Raw genomic sequence first — 17,090 nt, forward strand, 5'->3', positions numbered from 1 at the left:
AAGAAGGCATGGCCTGTTTTATTTGCTCAAGAGATGCCATGAAATTGTAACATTGTGCAAACCTTAGTCAGCATCTCCACTCCTGATTTATAATGGAAGGAAGGTCGTAGACGTAGCAGTTAAAGAGTCAGGCAGCTGGATTCAAGACACTGCCTCTTGTAGTAGTATCTGTGGTAATGTCCTGTGCTGGAATGACTGAATAACTACATTCACCTCCTTTAAAGATTCTTTGAAGACAGTGGTCATCAAGGGGAAAACATTTCAATGATAGGACTCAGATGTGACATTAAAGAATTAATTCTTCTTCTTCTTAGGTTTAATGGTAATTGGCAGACCAATATAATGTGCATTACTGTCACCTACTGAGGTGGCTTGTGTGGTAAAGGGACTGGAAGTATCCCCACTAATTCCCCCACACCCCAAAATTAAATAATATCAAAAATATGCACTTATATACATTACGATGGCAGTGATATCCTAACAAACTTTCTATGTTAAACTGTGTCTGTCTCAAAGATTTCAATGTAGCAATTGGATGTTTCATTTCAGCTCACAGGATCTGCTTTCAACCAAGATATGCTGCATCATTTCTAAGTAAGTGGACTCCCTACAAATGCCCGCATCATGCATACAAATTCTGAGCAAGGAATTATTCAACCTAGTATGTCCAACATGTCGATGAATAATTTCTTCTCTCCTGTTATACCCATCTCCTAGTTGAATTCCCACCATCCTCTAAATCTTATATAGATGCCATCCTCTCTTTCCTTATCCCAACTTTGTTGCACAATGATCAAATAGACTCTTTAATTATGGATTCACCTGCCTTTATGCAAAGCCACTACTCAATTTACATTTTAGGTTTTAAGTGATAGAATGCTAGAATGTCTGTCTCCTTGTTTCCTTCAACCCCAACGTGGCAGAGACCTATAATTAACAGAAGAATGTTTGGCTTATAATTTAAAATACCTGTTTTAATTTGTCAAAGCTGAGGATGAATTAGACCACAGAAGTACATAATCAGGGACCCATTCCAACGATAGCAACCATCTCAGAAATAAATACTGATACATTACCTGATAATCTTTTCTTAATAGTCACCTGAAACTTTGTACCATTAATAAGGGTATGTGAATGATCTGTAACTGGATCTTTTGAACCATCTGTATGGATATACAAGGAACCAAGATTTCAGCCTTGTGAATTTTGCTTAGCTATCTGTATCAAATGATATACAATCAATCTTCATCTTGATCTTAGTGACACACACAACACACAAAATGCTGGGGGACCTCAGCAGGCCAGACAACATCAACGGAAAAGAGTAAACAGTCAGTATTTCAGGCCAAAACCCTCTATCAGGATTCTTGATCTTTTCTTGAAGGCTTAAATCAACCAAAGGCAAAAGGAAAAACCATGGAGAAGTGACAGAAAAGGGTACATAGCAACCATATTCCACATTAAAGAACCCAAGATTTCCCATCCATTTCCCATCCACCCAGAACTGAAGACCTTATGAATGAAGTGTTCCCGACACTCTACTGATGTTGCCAATATTGGATGACTAATTTTATGTCCTGTTACATTAACCCAATAAACCATTGCTAACAGTAACCTAAGAAGATATTTGTGATTCTGCTCACATTTTTATATACCAGAGCTCTTCAATGCCACAACAGGTCAAATCTAGTATTGTTCTATAGAGGGCAATTATCAAAATTGCCCTCTTAATAGCTTTACTATCAACACCTTCCATCAGCTGGTTGATGATTGAAAGTACACAGATCGGACAGTTAATTAGCTGAAATGAATTCACTCAGATTTTTGTAAATAGGGCATATCTGTCTTAGAACCTTCTTTGTTCTGCATTGCAAGTCCTTAGAACTACAGAAGGATGTAGCAGTCTGATACAATGGTTTATACTATTTACAGTTTTCTCAGCTATTTCTTTTTATCTATTAATTTATTTATTAATTGAGATAGAACGTGGAATAGGCCCTTCTGGACCTTCGAGCCGCGCTGCCAGCATTTCCCCCAATTTAACCCAATTAACCTAATCATGGGACAATTGACAATGATCAATTAGTTAACCTACATATGTCTTTGGACTGTGGGAGGAAACACACATAAATAAATTATGCAATTATGGAATCGAGATCTGAGGGTTCTGAGAGGGACGGGAGAGGAGACAGTATGGACCTTGACAGACATCTTTGTAACCATGTATCCCCATAAGTGAAGTCCCAGAGGAATGAAGACTATCCATTGTTGTTCCTTTGTTCAAGAAGGGCAATATAGACAAGCTGGGAAATTATAGATCAGTGAGCTTTATAACAGTGGTAGGAAAATTATTAGGGATAGGATCTCATCTCATTTGGAAAAGCACAAGTTTATTAGGGATAGTCAGCATAGCTTTGTGTTGGGGAGACCATGTCTTACAAACTTGATTGGGGTTTTAGATAAGGATAGGGCAGTGGATATTGTCTACCTGCTGTTTAGTAAAGTCATAGGCAAGATCCCTCAGAGTAGGCTGATCCAAAAATTAAGGCACATGGGATTTAAGGGGATTTAAGGAGATTTAGTAGATTAAATTCAAAATGGGCTTCTCTATAGAACACAGAGAGTAGTTGTAGAAAGGTGTTTTTCTGACCAATGGTCTTCCAAAAAGATAGGTGCTTGTAATAGAAATAAATGCTTTGGCTGAGATATAGGTGGCCCAATGATCAAATTTTCAGACAGCTTGGTGGAGTTGTGAATAGTGGAGAAGGTTGCTAAAGGTTATAGCAGGCAATAGATCAGCTGGAAATTTGGGCAGAGAAATAGCAGATGGAACTTAGTCAGGATAGGTGTGAGGTGCTGCATTTTGGGAGATAAGATGCAAGAGGAACGTATAGAGACTATGGCAGGACCTTTGGAGCATTGACATACAGAGGGATCTTGATGTTCAAGTCCAAAGCTCCATGAGGGTGGCAACGCAAGTAAATATATTGTTAGGGAAGGCATAAAACATACTTGCCTTTATCAGTCAGGACACTGAGATTAGAATTTGACAAGACATATTGCAGCTGTGTAAAGTTTTCATTGGAATATTGGTATTGTTGGAGAAAGAGGCATAACTTCGGAGTCATCTGATTTGCATGTATTGGCCTTCATTTCTCTCATGGCTAGGAAGGCGCTGTTGCTTAAATGGAAGGACGTTGCTCCGCCTACTCACGCTCAATGGTTACGTGATGTTATGTCATGCTTAAATTTAGAGAAGATCCGTTGTTCAATTTCTGATTCTAATTAAGACTTTCAAACACTGCGGGGACTTTTTTGAACTATTTTCAAAACCTTTGATCTGGCGTTGAAGTACAGATGTTGGCTATTAACATAAAACACTATGTGATAAGGTTTTTTTTTGTTTTTCTTTTCTTTACCAAACAGCTTCAATCTTGGTAGTGGGTTTAGATTCTTTTTTTAAATAATAAAACTAATAAAATTATTACAATTCAATTTAATTCATTTGTTTGATTATGAACACGGGGTACTGTGATTGCAATAGCATGATTTAAATATACTGCATTTTGTACTATTCTATCTTTTTTTTTGATTAATAATATGTATCCTCAAGAACTCTGTATTTTCCTATGTGAAATTTAATTTAATAAAAATATTGGACCGAATATTGGTTGCCCCGTGACAGAGAGACTATGGAGGCTTAAGAAAGGGTGGAAATAGGATCCACTGTGATTGCCTCGAGAGTATTAATAGTTGGGTAACTTTGCATTGGTTTCTCTGGAGGAAAGGAGGCTGGGGACAGGGCAGGAAATCCTAATAGAAGAAATGTAAAATTGTTGGGGTAGATGGTTAGAATCTTTTTCTGATGGTGCAAATGTCACACACCAAAGAACATGTACTTAAGATGAGTGGGGGGATGTTTAAAGGAAATTTGTGAGGCCAGGTTTTTTTTTACAGAGAGTGACTGCCAGGAAAGATGATGCTTCTATATATGATACAGGCTGAGCAGCCCTTATCCAAAATGCTTGGGGTTGGAAGTGTTTCGGGTTTCAGATGCTGCAATATTTGCACCTGTATAATGAGATACCTTGGGGTGGGACCCAAGTCTAAACACAAAATCCATTTACATTACATATGCAGCTTATACACACATACCCTGAACGTAATTTTATATAACATTTTTAATAATTTTGTACCTGGAATGATAATGTGTACATTGAACCATCAGAAAGGTAAACTATCACTATCTTAGCCGCCCATGTGGACAGTTAGTGACAGTTTGGCATCGCCATCGTTCCTGACTCTGAACTTAAGTGCTACATCTAAGCAGTCTTCATCTTACACTTGTTCTTCACACTTAAGTACTGATGCAGCCATTCAGCATGTTAGATATTCATCAGCGACAATCTTGGCAAACTTATCAATGAATTTCTCCACTGCTTCATGATCAGCAGAAGCTTTATCACCACGAATCTTTAAAAACTTAATGCTGTGCCTTTTCTTAAATTTCTGCAACCAGCCTGCTGAAATTCACAATTCCCTTCAATCTTCAGTTCATTGTGGTAGATCTTTGCTTGTTTCATGATCAGCATACTGTCGAGCAGCACATGTTCACCTTGGCGTTAGTGAATCCATTCTTTCCATACCTGTCCATATCTTCATTTTTCACTTTATACAGTGTCTTTCTGCTTTTTGTTAACTTCTGTTCATTACATATGTGAGGTCACTTCTCAGAACTGTCTGTCTCAGAACCTTCCCAGCGCCTCAAGGAATTTTACACTTGTGACGTCACAACAATACTTAAAAAAAAAAATTGGATTTTGGAATTTCAGATAAGGGGTGCTCAACCTGTAGTAACTTTTAAGAAGCATTCATACAGGCATATAGACAGGTATGTGGAGGGATATGTGCCATGTGTAGGCAAATGGAATTTGCTTAACTTGGCATCATGGTCAGCTCAAACTTTGTGGCAAAAGGACCTGTTCTCATCCTATATAACTTAATGTTCAATATTACTTCTGTTACAAATATATCCTTCCTCATTTCACAAATCACAAGTCACAAGTTCAAAGTTAATTTTCAAGTTTAAAGTTAATTGCCATTCAACCATACACATGAATGCAGCCAAATGAAATAGTGTTCCTCGGGGACCAAGGTGCAAATCACAGAACCAACAGTCACACACAGCACAAGGCACATATAGAACTTTTAATTAGATCTCCAGTAAAATATACAGTCCCAAAAAGTAATAACATAGCCCAAGTTCCTGAGTGCCATGGCCTTTAGATTGAAGGTGCATGGGATGATTGACCCGGAGTCACGTTTCCTTAGGTAGGGAGACCAGATCTGCACATAATATTCTGCATACAATCTCACCAAGGTCCGAATACACCTTTACTCCTGTACTCAAGTCCTTTTGCAATAAAGGCTAACTTAATCTTTGTCTTTTAAATTTCTTGCTAAACTGCACGTTAACTTTCTGTGACGTGTATACAGTATCAGACAGGTCCCTCTGAACATCAACGCATTTCATTCTCTCACCATTTATAAACAAAATGCTTTTCTCATTTGCCTACAAACCTCACAGTTGTCCACTATATAGTACTGTATAATGCCATGTCCTTGTCCATTGGCTCCACCTGCCCAAAGTCCCCTGAAGCTTTCTGCATTCTGTTTGCAGCCCGTACTGCAAGCCAGTTTTGCATCTGTGGCAAATGTTAGTATAATTACATGTTGCACTCACCTAAATTATTGATATAGATTGTGAACAGCTGGAGTCTCAACAGTGATCCCTTTTATACCTCATTAGTCACAGTTCTCCCTCTCAAAAATGATCAATTTGTTCCTCACTGTTTTTCTATCAATCGTCTTCATCCACAACACTGTATTATCCCAATTCCACTAATTTTGTTTAATAACCACTTATGTGGCACCTTAAGTCTAAATACACTACATTCTCTTCTTAGCTATTATACATTCTGCTATGTACAATCTTGCACGACAGATTAGTCAGAAATAATTTTCTTTTTGAGAGCCCTGTTACCACTTCCTGAGTAATAGATTCAAATAGTTTCCGTGTTCCTCCAGTCAGGCTAACTATATTTCTTCACTTTACCTCTCCCTCTTAAGAAGCAAGATGACATGTGCGTCCTTCCATTTATGAGATCCATCCTAGGAATAATGGAATTTTGTAAGGTGACAGCCAGCGCATCAACTAATTCTACACCCACCTCGCTTCTCAGGTCCTAGCAATTTACTGCCCCCCTCACCCCAACAGCATTTTGAAACACATTAATTTATTTCAATCCCACCTTCACTTTAGACTTGTCTGTGCTATTTCCAAGGGGATAGCTCTGTCCTCTTCCATGTTGAAAAAACTCAAGATTGTAGTTGCCCTTATTCCCTGCCATTTTCTTATTCCCCAACATAATTATGCCTGTCTCAACCCCTAATCTTTTGCTTGTTATCTATAACAATAAAAGCTTTTGCAGTCTGATCTGGTTTCTTGCTAGATTCCTCCCATATTCTACATTCCATTTTCCGATCAATTTACTCTTTGACTGAAATCTGAAATTTTCCTAATTTTGGGCTTACTGCACTTTTTTCCTTGACCTAATATCATAAATTACCTTTGTTAGGCTTGGCTGTACAACTTTTCTGTAGGTTTTTATTACTTAATCACAGCCAAATTTTCTCAATTTCAGAATGAACTTTATTAAATCTTTATGTGAAATGTTACTTTTATCTTAAACACCCTTCCTACCCTACCTAGTACCTGGTAAGTACTAGATTATTAATTACTTTCTCACTGCACAATTCTCAATCCATACTTTGTTTTGTCCCTCTTTGTTTCTTCAATATAGTTATCTGAAAACATTTTTAATACAGTACATTTCATGAATTGGTCCCCACTGTTACTGATTTCCTGAGCTTAGATCCCTTTTCTTTACTGAAATACCTTTTTCTTCCTCTACCTTTTCCATTTTTGAATATTACTTTTTAAAGTTAGAATCGTGGAATATTTAATTCACAGCTTGGTCATTTTGTAAATGTATAATGGCTATTAAACCTCACAAATTTATTTCTACTTGTGCCAATATACCTATTCTTGTATGGTGAGGAGAAATGTTGGCCTCACAATCTACTTCATCATGACCTTGTCCTCACCGTCTTCCTGTGTTGCTCGGTGACTAATACTTTTCATTTTTAATTTTTTGCTTTTCTTATGCAGTATCTTAATATGATGAAACAATCTGTGGGATGCAAAACAAAGTTTCTCACTGTACCTCAGTACATGTGACATTAATAATGAATTTACCAAGTTTACTAGTTTAACTCTTATGTGCATCTGGTTACAAACTACAAACTCCAGTTACTCATTGAATCCTCCTTGAACATTTCTGTTTATCCTGAGTGCCAAACATCTTTTCAGACAGAATTGTCAGAACAGTAAAAGAGCAGCAGGAATGGTTATTTTGACTCTTCAGGCCTGTTCCGCCACTCAGTGCCAATCCCTTGTTTCAAAACCATATGCCCCATCTCCTTCACAAATATGTCAGTGAATTAGTATCCAGAGTGTAGTGGAACATTTCATCTGCTCAGTACCTTCAGGCTAAACAAATTTCTCCTCCACTCTGTCCTAAATATCTTAACCTATACCCTGAGAATGTGAATCCTGATTCTAAGATCTCAGCCAAGGGAAATACCCATCTTGTTTTCAGCCTTTTGAATCCATCAAAATTTTGTGCATTTTGATTACATTTTTTCACATTCTCTCAAACTTTAGTGAAGTCAGACCAAGTGAACTTTTTTAAAGGAAAAAAATTATTTCCAAACAAGACTAATTAGTCGAGAAGATGGAGTTTATCCTTTAGCCTTCTTGCCATTGACACACCATGGCTCTTAGTCCAGCCGTTCATTAATTTTAAAAATCCTATCATTATTTTCAAATTTCTCCATGGGTGTATCCCTTTTGCAGTTTCCTCTATTTCATAGCCCTCCAAGATCTCTTCATTACTAATTGGTCCTGATTTTAATCTCTCCAAAAAACCCATGGTCTTAGTTCATTCTCTCTTCTCTCAGACTCTCTCTCTCTTTCAATAAGATATTTCCCAAAATCTGTTCTTTGATCACATATTGGTTATATGTCAATAAGGCCAATTTTGATGGTATCAAAAAGGATTTTGCAAGTATGGATTGGGCAGGCTTTTCTGGCAAAGGTGCTCTTGGTAAAAGGGAGGCCTTCAAAAGTGAAATTTTGAGAGTACAAAGCTTGTGTGCATCTGTTGGAATAAAAGGCAAAGATAATAGGTTTAGGGAACCTTAGTTTTTGAGAGATGTTGAGGTCCTAGTTAAGAAAAAAAGGAGCTGCATAGCAACAAATGAGGTACTTGAGCAGTATGAGAAATGTAAGAGAACACTTAAGAAACAAATTGGGGTGGGGCAGGGGGCTAAAAGAAGGCATGAGATGTCTAGGTGAAGGATAATCCTAAGGGCTTCCAAAGATATGTTAAAAACAAAAGAATTGCAGGGGACAAAGTTGGTTCTCAATAAGATCAGAATGGAGCCAAAAGAGATGGGGAAGATCTGAAATGGATTTTTTGCATCTATGTTTACTCGGGAGACAGACACAAAGTCTATAGAAGTGAAGCAAAGCAGCAGCGAAGTCATGGATCCTATACTGATAACGGGAGAAAGTTTTTGATGTCTTGAGGACAATTAGGGTGGACAAGTTCCTAGGCGTGACAAGTTGTTCCCTCAGACTATGTGGGAGGCAAATGTAGAAAATGCAGGGGCCCTAACAGAAATAATTAAATCATTCTTAGCAAGAGGTGAGGTACTGGAGGATTGGAGGATAGCAAATGTTGTTCCAGGAAATTATCGGCCAGTGAGCCTGACATCAGCAGTGCAAAAGTTATTGGAAAGTATTCTAGAGGACCAGATATATGAGTAATTGGATAAACAGGAACTTGCTGGGGATAGTCAGCATGGCCTTGTGCGTTTTGGGTCATGTCCAACCAATCTTATAGGGCTTTTTGAGAAAGTTACCAGGAAAGTTGATGGAGGCAAGACAGTGGATATTGTCCACATGGACTTTGGCAGGGCATTTGACAAGGTCCTGCATGGAAGGATGGTCAAGAAGGTTCAGTCATTTTGGCATTCAAGATGAGGTAGTAAATTGGATTAGACATTGGTTTTGTGGGAGAAGCTAGAGGGTGCTCCTAGATGGTTGCCTCTCTGACTGGAGGCCCATGACTAGTGGGGTGCGACAGGGATCAGTGCTGGGTCCATTGTTGTTTGTTATCTATATCAACAATCTGGTTGATAATGTGGTTAAGCAGATCAGCAAATCTGAAGACGACACGAAGATTGGGGAGTGTAGAGGACAGTGAGGAAGACTATCAAAGCTCGACCAGCAGGAAAAATGGGCTGAAAAATGACAGATGGAATTTAATGCAGGAAAATGTGATGTGTTGCACCTTGGGAGGACCAGCCAGAGGAGGTCTTACACGGTGAACAGTGGGGCACTGAGGAGTGCAATAGAACAAAGAGATCTGGAAATAATTCATTGAAAAGGGTGTCACAGGTAGATGGGATCATAATGTATGTTTTTGCCACATTGGCCTTCATAGATCGAAGTACTAAGTACAGGAGTAGGGATGTTATGCTGAAGTTGTATAAGATGTTGATGAGGCTTAATTTGGAGTATTGTGCGCAGTTTTAGTCACCTATCTACAGGAAAGATGTAAATAAGATTGAAAGAGTACAGAGGAAATTTACAAGGATGTTGCCCAGACTGGAGGACCTGAGTAAAAGGGAAAGATGGAATAGGTTAGAACTTTATTCCCTAGAACATAGAAGATTGAGAGGAGATTTGATTGGGGTATACAAAATTATGTGGGGTATAGATAGGGTAAGTGCAAGCAGGCCCTTTCCTCTGAGGTTGGGTGAGACTACAACTAGAGGTCATGGGTTACGACCACAAGTTATAAGGATAGAATTAGGCCATTTGACCCATCATTTCATCATGGCTGATCCATTTTCCCTCTCGGCCCCAGTCTCCTGCCTTCTTCTCCCTGTATCCCTTCATGCCCTGACTAATCAAGGATCTATCAATCTCTGCCTTAAGTATACCCAATGACTTGGCCTCCACAATTACCTGTGGCAATAATTCACCACTCTCTGACTAAAGAAGTTCTACTCATCTCCCGGCTCTCTATTCCGAGTTCTCTGATCTTAGACCCCACCATAGGAAACATCCTCTCCATGTTCACTCTATCAAGGCCTTTCAATATTCGATAGGTTTCCATGTGGTCACCCCTCATTCTTCTGAACCATAAAACATTCCTTATATGATAAGCCTTTCAATCTTGGAATCATATTCAGGAACCTCCTTTGAACCCTCTCCAATGTCAGCACATCCTGTCTAAGATAAAGGGGCTAAAACTGCTCACAATACTCCAAGTGAGGCCTCACCAGAGCTTTATAAAGCTTCAACATTACATCCTTGCTTTTATATTCTAGTCCTCTCAAAATGAATGCCAACATTGCATTCACCTTCCTCACCACTGACTCAACCTGCAAATTAACCTTTAGTCCTGCACAAGGACTCCCAAGTTCCTTTGCACCTCAAATTTGTGAACTTTCTTTCCACTGAGAAAACAGTCTATGTTCTGGAAGTTTGGTTGATCGCACTGAGCTTGGCAAAATGTTTGCTGATGTTTCAGCTCCAATCGAGAAGCCATCATGTGCATTTGAGGGTGTTGTCTCCTCAGAATGCCAGCTTATATACCCTTTGTGGTTCCAATTGGACATCATGATCTGATTGTCCTGGTTCAAAACACTGCAAACAGTGTAGCAGTAGAAGATTCTGGTTGGCTGACTTCAAGAGAAGTCTGTTGGAAGTGGTTGCTTTGTTGTTCAGATCACGAGATTGCCGGCCGTTCATTAATTGCAGACATCAAAGTTTCTCTTTTCTCTGTAAGGAGACCACACCCTCAACTACACACTGATGATGGCTTCTCGATTGGAGCTGAAATGTCTGCAAACATTTTACCAAGTTGAGTGATCAACCAAACTTCCCAGTACCCAAGCTGAGCTACCAATCTTCCACAATATAGACTGTGTTTATATTTCTTCTACCAAGGTGCAAGACCATACACTTCCTAACACTGTACTCCATCTCCCACTGTGCCCATTCTCCTTCTGTAGCCTCTCTGCTTCCTCAAAACTACCTGCACCTCCACCTGTCTTCATATCGCCCGCGAACTTGGCCACAAAGCCATCAATTCCATCACCCAACTCATTGACATACAATGTAAAAAGACGTGGTCCCAACACAGATCCCTATGGAACACCAATAGTCACCAGCAGCCAACCAGAAATGGCTCCCTTTATTCCCACTCTTTGCCTCCTGCCAATTAGCCAATGCTCTATCCATGCTAGGATCTTCACTGTAATATAATGGGCTCTTAACTTGTTAAGCAGCCTCATCTGTTGCAGATTGTCAAAGGCCTTCTGAAAATCCAAGTACAGAACATGCACCAATTCTCCTTTGTCTATCCTGTTTGTTATTTTCACAAAGAATGCCAAAAGATTTGTCAGGCAGGATTTTCCCTTGAGGAAACCATGCTGACTGCAGCCTATTTCATCATGTGCCTCCAAGTACCTCAAAATCACATCCTTAAAGGTGAAATGTTTAAGGGTAACATGAGGGGAAAATTCTTCCCTCAGAGGGTGGTGAGAGTGTGAAATGAGCTGCCAGCGAGTGGTGGATGTAATTTCAATTTCAATGTTTGAGAGAATTTTGGATAGGTGCATAGATCAGAGGGGTATGGAGGTCGATGGTCTGAGTGTAGGTCGATGGGGCTAGGCAGATTAAATGATTCAGCATGGTAAAGGGCCTGTTTCTGTGCTGTATGACTCTATTTCCTGATATCACCACAGTGTAAAGTATTATCTGTACAATCTTGTTAAGTGACTTGGGACTTTTGTTAAAAATCCACATTGCTAATATAGATTCGATTTTAGTTGTGTGTCTTCCCCTAAACTCAAGAATGCCTCTTAACAGGGATTAGAGAAGGTACACTGCTAGCTGGAACACTTAGGAGGTAGAGCTAACAGGCACTAAGTGACTATGACTCAGAGGATGAGCAATGGTAGACACACTGTCTACCTGCTTGACCTGGAACCAGCAAAGTCTGACTGTAACAGTAGGTAGCTGGGAGAGGATCATACCCTAGTGAGAGAGATCCGACCATAAGTCCATCACGTTGTGTTGGCCTCAGCTGAAATGAGACCACTCTGTACCACAGTGTGTGGTGCTGTGGTGGGATGATTTCATCCTTTCAGTTTTACAGACTTGGGAGCTGCCTGCAGCACAGGCACGGGCCATTCAACCCATCCGTTCTATACTATGTTACCTCTGAGTCTCCTCTAACCTTTCCATCTCACAGACTCAGCAGCCCTCTCTGTGGTCAGCGGACTTTCCTTCCGGCTGCAGTTTTCTGGTACAAAGTTTTGTAATTTAAACAGATGATGGAACCAAGCAGGGCAATTTGTCATAAAAGTAGAAAATGCTGAAAAACAATCCAAGATTTATGGATGTTTGGAAGACTGAGTGACATAGAAGATCATGTTTATTCCATTTCCTAAACATTTAAATGCGGCCGTAGTTTGGCCAATGATTAAGGAGCGTTCCAACTCCCTCCCTAAGACACCCCTCAGTTGTCTAAACCGTCCTAACCGGCTGGGTGTCGGTTATTCGTTTACTTTTGTCTGATTCTGCCTTCCGTGAAGCATTTAGGACTTTTTGCCAAGCGGTAATGAAATGAAAACTGTAGTTGTCTTTCATCGTATAGACACAGACTGGGGTCGAGACCTCAGGGACACAGGAAGAATCCTCCCTCTTTCACATCCCGCGTTTCACTGAACTTTCCATATCGGCGTCCCCCTTCCGAGTTTGTGCTGCAGCGGTTCGGCGCCTACTGGATTCGCATCGGTTAAGGGCTAATCTCTTTATTTGGAGCGGGGTTGGACCCAGGCAGCAATCCGACCCCTGGACTTCGGAACCTCCTCGGAGGCATCCGTGCAGAGATAGGCAGGGTGAGTGGGGCAACTTCTGAAAAACTTTGCACCCGGTCGCTGCGCTGTCTCGAAGCGGAGCTGGGGTCGGCTCAGATTACAGCCTCTGGTCTGCGGGTGTCTCGTCACTTAGACTCAACTCAACAAAGAGCCAAATGCATCGGAATCAGATGGTGGTAAAATCGGCGCCAACTCCTGACATCAGCTGCAGGCGATGGTTCTGAAGTTCGTCTGAAAGTTCCTCTCTAGAAACCCCGGTCAGTTCTCTGGGGATTTAAGAGCCTAACTTTGTAAGTCCTCCTCTCCGCTCCGGAGGCTGGAGCAGGCGAGAGAGAGAGTGGGCGTCAGGAGACCAGCCCTCCCCATGGCCCGGGCGAAAGAGGAGAGTGACTCGATGACTCCGCTGCGTGACGATGAGCGACCCCACGGCACGAAGAGCCAGATGGCCCCCTCCCTAGCTCCCAGGAAGTCACCGGTCAACTCGCCGAGACCGTCGCCGCGAAATTCCCCTTTGCTCTTCCGCAAGCTGTTAATGAACAGGAGCATTCGCATGCAGCGCCGCTTCACAGTGGCGCAAACCAGGTAAACGGCGCAAGTTTGAAAGCCGCAGCCAGCTACAGGCGGAAAAAGAGCCGTGTGCAGTTTTAAATGGATTCGGTTTGTTGTGTGAATTATGCATTATTCGCGTGTAGCTGCATAAAACAAGAGGTAACATACCTTTGCCACTGGTTACAACACCCCGTGTAAATACATTACCCAATGACACATCGTGGGTCACTAGTATTACACCCTGTGTACAGTATTATACGATAAGACACCCTGTCGCACTGGTTGTAGCAGTATCCACACATCCCAATAATATACCATTTATGTGCTGGGTGTAACACTCAGTGTATCTTATATAATAACACACTGTATATCACTGGGTGTTCTGTGAACAGCACCCCACGTGTCGCAGGGTTACAATGGGTATTAAGTGACACAATTCTTAAATTTTAAATTAATTTTCTATGGAGCGTATTGAATATAATACCCAGTGCATATTATCAAATTGTGCGCGGGGTACCATTGTGTGTAACACCCTAGTTTGTCCTAAAGTATGCAGGTATGTATACACATAGCAGTAACGCACCGTGCATCATTGGCTGTTTGTACTTTCTAAATAATAATTTGTTTCGCCGAGTAGCTCTTTCTCTCTCGCTTCATTCGTTCCTTTTTTTCTCTTTTTCTACTTCTACTTTTCTCTCCTTAGGTTTTCCTCTCTCACCTTTTATTTCTCCCACTTTCTCTCTGTTTCTCTCATTCTCCTGCTCTGTCTTTCGCAGTCACTTTCTTTCTTTCCCTCTCTGTCACGTTCTTCGCCTTTCTGTTTCTTTTCATCCTCAGCGAGATTTGGGGGCATCGGAACACGGGGTGGGGGGGGGGGGGATGACGAGAAGAAGACGATTGTCGGACGCTTAGGCTCAGGAGCAAGCGAATGATTATTAATAGAATAGAGAAGTCGTGGAGCTCTGCGTTCTGTCAACTTGATCCTCCCAGTCTGCAAGAACGATTTTGTTTAACTCTCCACTATCAGACTAAAGCCTGGTGTTTAGATGAAAACGTAACCAAGTTATAAATGTCAGTGAATCACTCCCTTGCCGTTTGTCTGTTATTTTTAGTTTAGACTGTGATTGCGAAGCTTTGTCAACAGCAGGACCTGTGAGTAGGCTTTGTTTCCATTTCTGTCCCCCTTGCTTTCTGGTGTTGAGGTACTGCGGTGAAACGGCGTGGGAAAAAAAGAGTTTGGCCTCTCTGTGGCCGCCTTTCGTTGTTTCTGGATGGGCCACAGTTGAGGAATTTGCTTTTGTTGGAAAGGCATTGATGGGCTGTAGGTAGAATAATCATCCAGTTTCTGCACAGCAAGATTTCAGGTAAAGCCAAGAGATGTCGTGCGGACACTGTGTGGAAATATAGGCCGAGCAATAAGCCCTGTCCTCTTTTTTTTCCAAACAGAGACACTGATTCCTTCTGATCCACCTCGTAGAGCAAATGAGGTACCGGCTTTATGTCGCGTCCCGAAAGCCAGCACCTCTGTCAGCGCTGCACCCGGGGAACCGCGGCCTGGTGGTTCACCTACCGCGCTGGCAACTAAACTTCTGAAGCAGTTAGTCAGAGACAGGAGAGAATCCATCTTGGCAGCAATTAATGTAATTAAATCAATCAACACACTCAAAATGCTGGTGGAACACAGCAAGCCAGACAGCATCTATAGGGAGAAGCACTGTCACGTTTCGGGCCGAGACCCTTCGTCAGGGCTAATGAAACGTCGACAGTGCTTCTCCTTATAGATGCTGCCTGGCCTGCTGCGTCCCACCAGCATTTTTGTTGCTTGAACTTCCAGCATCTGCAGATTTCCTCGTGTTTCCGTAATTAAATCAATTTTGATTTCTTTGAAGAAAAAGTACCGTCAGTGACAACGATCTTTCAGATTGTCATCATAACACACCTGGTTCTCTAATGTACTTCAGTCAGGATATCCCCTTATCCCGTCGGGCCTCTATGAGTCTCCAGGCCCATTCCTAAACATCTTTCAGAGGCTATCAGAGTGCCTGCATTCCCAATGACAAGCTCATCCTTATGTGTAAACATAAAATAGAAACCTCCCCCTGTTCTCCTGTAGAACATCAGCCGCAATTATAAATCTAATTTCTGCAGTGGGGCTTGAAGCCACCACCAAGAGCTGAGGCAGGTGGGGGTCAGCTCTAGAAAACTGACCAGTCCACTTAAAATCAGGGAATGTGTACGGTACACAACCTGAAATTCGTACTCTCCACAGACATCCACAAAAACAGAAGAGAACCCCACAGAATAAACAACAGAACAACATTGGAACCCTAAAGCCCCCTCTCCCTCCTCCCGCACACAGCAAGGCATTAATCTCCCTCCTCCCCCACATTCAGCAGGAAGTGTCAGCACCCACCACCCACCAAGCAAGCAAAAGCAGAGCCCCTAAAGTGCCTCTTGATCTGCAGTCCAACAAAAAGCTAATCTTTACCTGACAGTGTGACATGCCACAGGCTCTCTCGCTTACTAACAAGAGACAGGGAGATATCACCCATTTCATAGCAAGGGGGGAGGGGGATGCTAACAAGTAGACGCTAATTACGGTGTTACAATCTGTTTTATTGTGAGATTCTCCAACCCAGGAACTGGCAACCAACTCTCCCCGCCCTCAAGAGAAAGAGAGGGAGGGAGCAATCACTTGAGTACAGAGACCTCAGACAGCTGCATCCAGCTGCCATGAAATTCTGCTGTTCCTTCTCCGGCGACACTGGCATGGGGTCGCTTGTCCGCAGTGCCGCACCCTGCAGGCGCGCATTCTTCCAGGCCGCTCCTGCGTATATAGAAAAACATCTCCGGGATCCTCAGTTTCTCCATTGGCTCAGCCACGCAGGGGACCAGAGCAATGCCTCACCTTAGGCTGAAGTACATCCTGCCAAGGATGGTACACGTGTGTCACCAGTGGAACTGGTAAGTGTGGACACTGCTTGCAGTGCGTTGAGTCTGGAGAGAATGAAGGTGCTCACTTGTTGTGGCAAATAGCATGAAGCTGTCTGATCCCTCACTGAAAAGTGGGGGCTAGCAGGTTAGTTACTCTGTCATCTCCTCTCACTTTGCCAATCCATGAGTCCGGCAGCTTCAGCTTTCCGGCAGGATGTGAAATTCCCTTGCAGAAAATTCACTGTTATCCCCCTTCCCTAATGAGCCAGCGATTGATAAATCTGCTGAGCAGTTTGAGGCTGACAAATATTACCTTTGTGCAAAAATGTTATAAATCCAGTTGCCAGCACCCTGCTGTAAGGATAGAGTATGAATGCTCATTGCTCACCACCCCATCTCCACACCTTGCCACAGCGAGGAGAGCTTTGAATTACTGGCACTCAATTGAGCTCTTGCTGCCATCCTCCTCAAAATCATTGGGAGAAGAATGGATAGACCCTAGAAGCAGCAACAGCCAACACCTA

At 41.8% G+C, this 17,090-nt stretch overlaps 1 protein-coding gene across 8 annotated transcripts in view; it reads left to right on the forward strand.

Moving 5' to 3' along the window:
* The window catches only part of LOC132406148 (cAMP-specific 3',5'-cyclic phosphodiesterase 4C-like), a 283,893-nt gene that overhangs the window by 118,759 nt on the left and 148,044 nt on the right, over nt 1-17,090 (forward strand). For 5 of the 8 annotated variants that reach the window (XM_059991408.1, XM_059991407.1, XM_059991405.1 and 2 more), the window contains one exon: nt 550-594. The exons of 1 other annotated variant lie outside the window; for it this stretch is intronic. In XM_059991408.1, the coding sequence (XP_059847391.1) occupies nt 550-594 (45 nt within the window). Of the gene's footprint in view, nt 1-549; nt 595-12,742; nt 13,666-17,090 lie in introns of those variants that run through there. 2 more of the 8 variants (XM_059991411.1, XM_059991412.1) reach the window with 2 other exon arrangements.

The sequence above is a fragment of the Hypanus sabinus genome, chromosome 16, assembly GCF_030144855.1.
Source record: "Hypanus sabinus isolate sHypSab1 chromosome 16, sHypSab1.hap1, whole genome shotgun sequence".
Taxonomy (NCBI): Eukaryota; Metazoa; Chordata; class Chondrichthyes; order Myliobatiformes; family Dasyatidae; genus Hypanus; species Hypanus sabinus.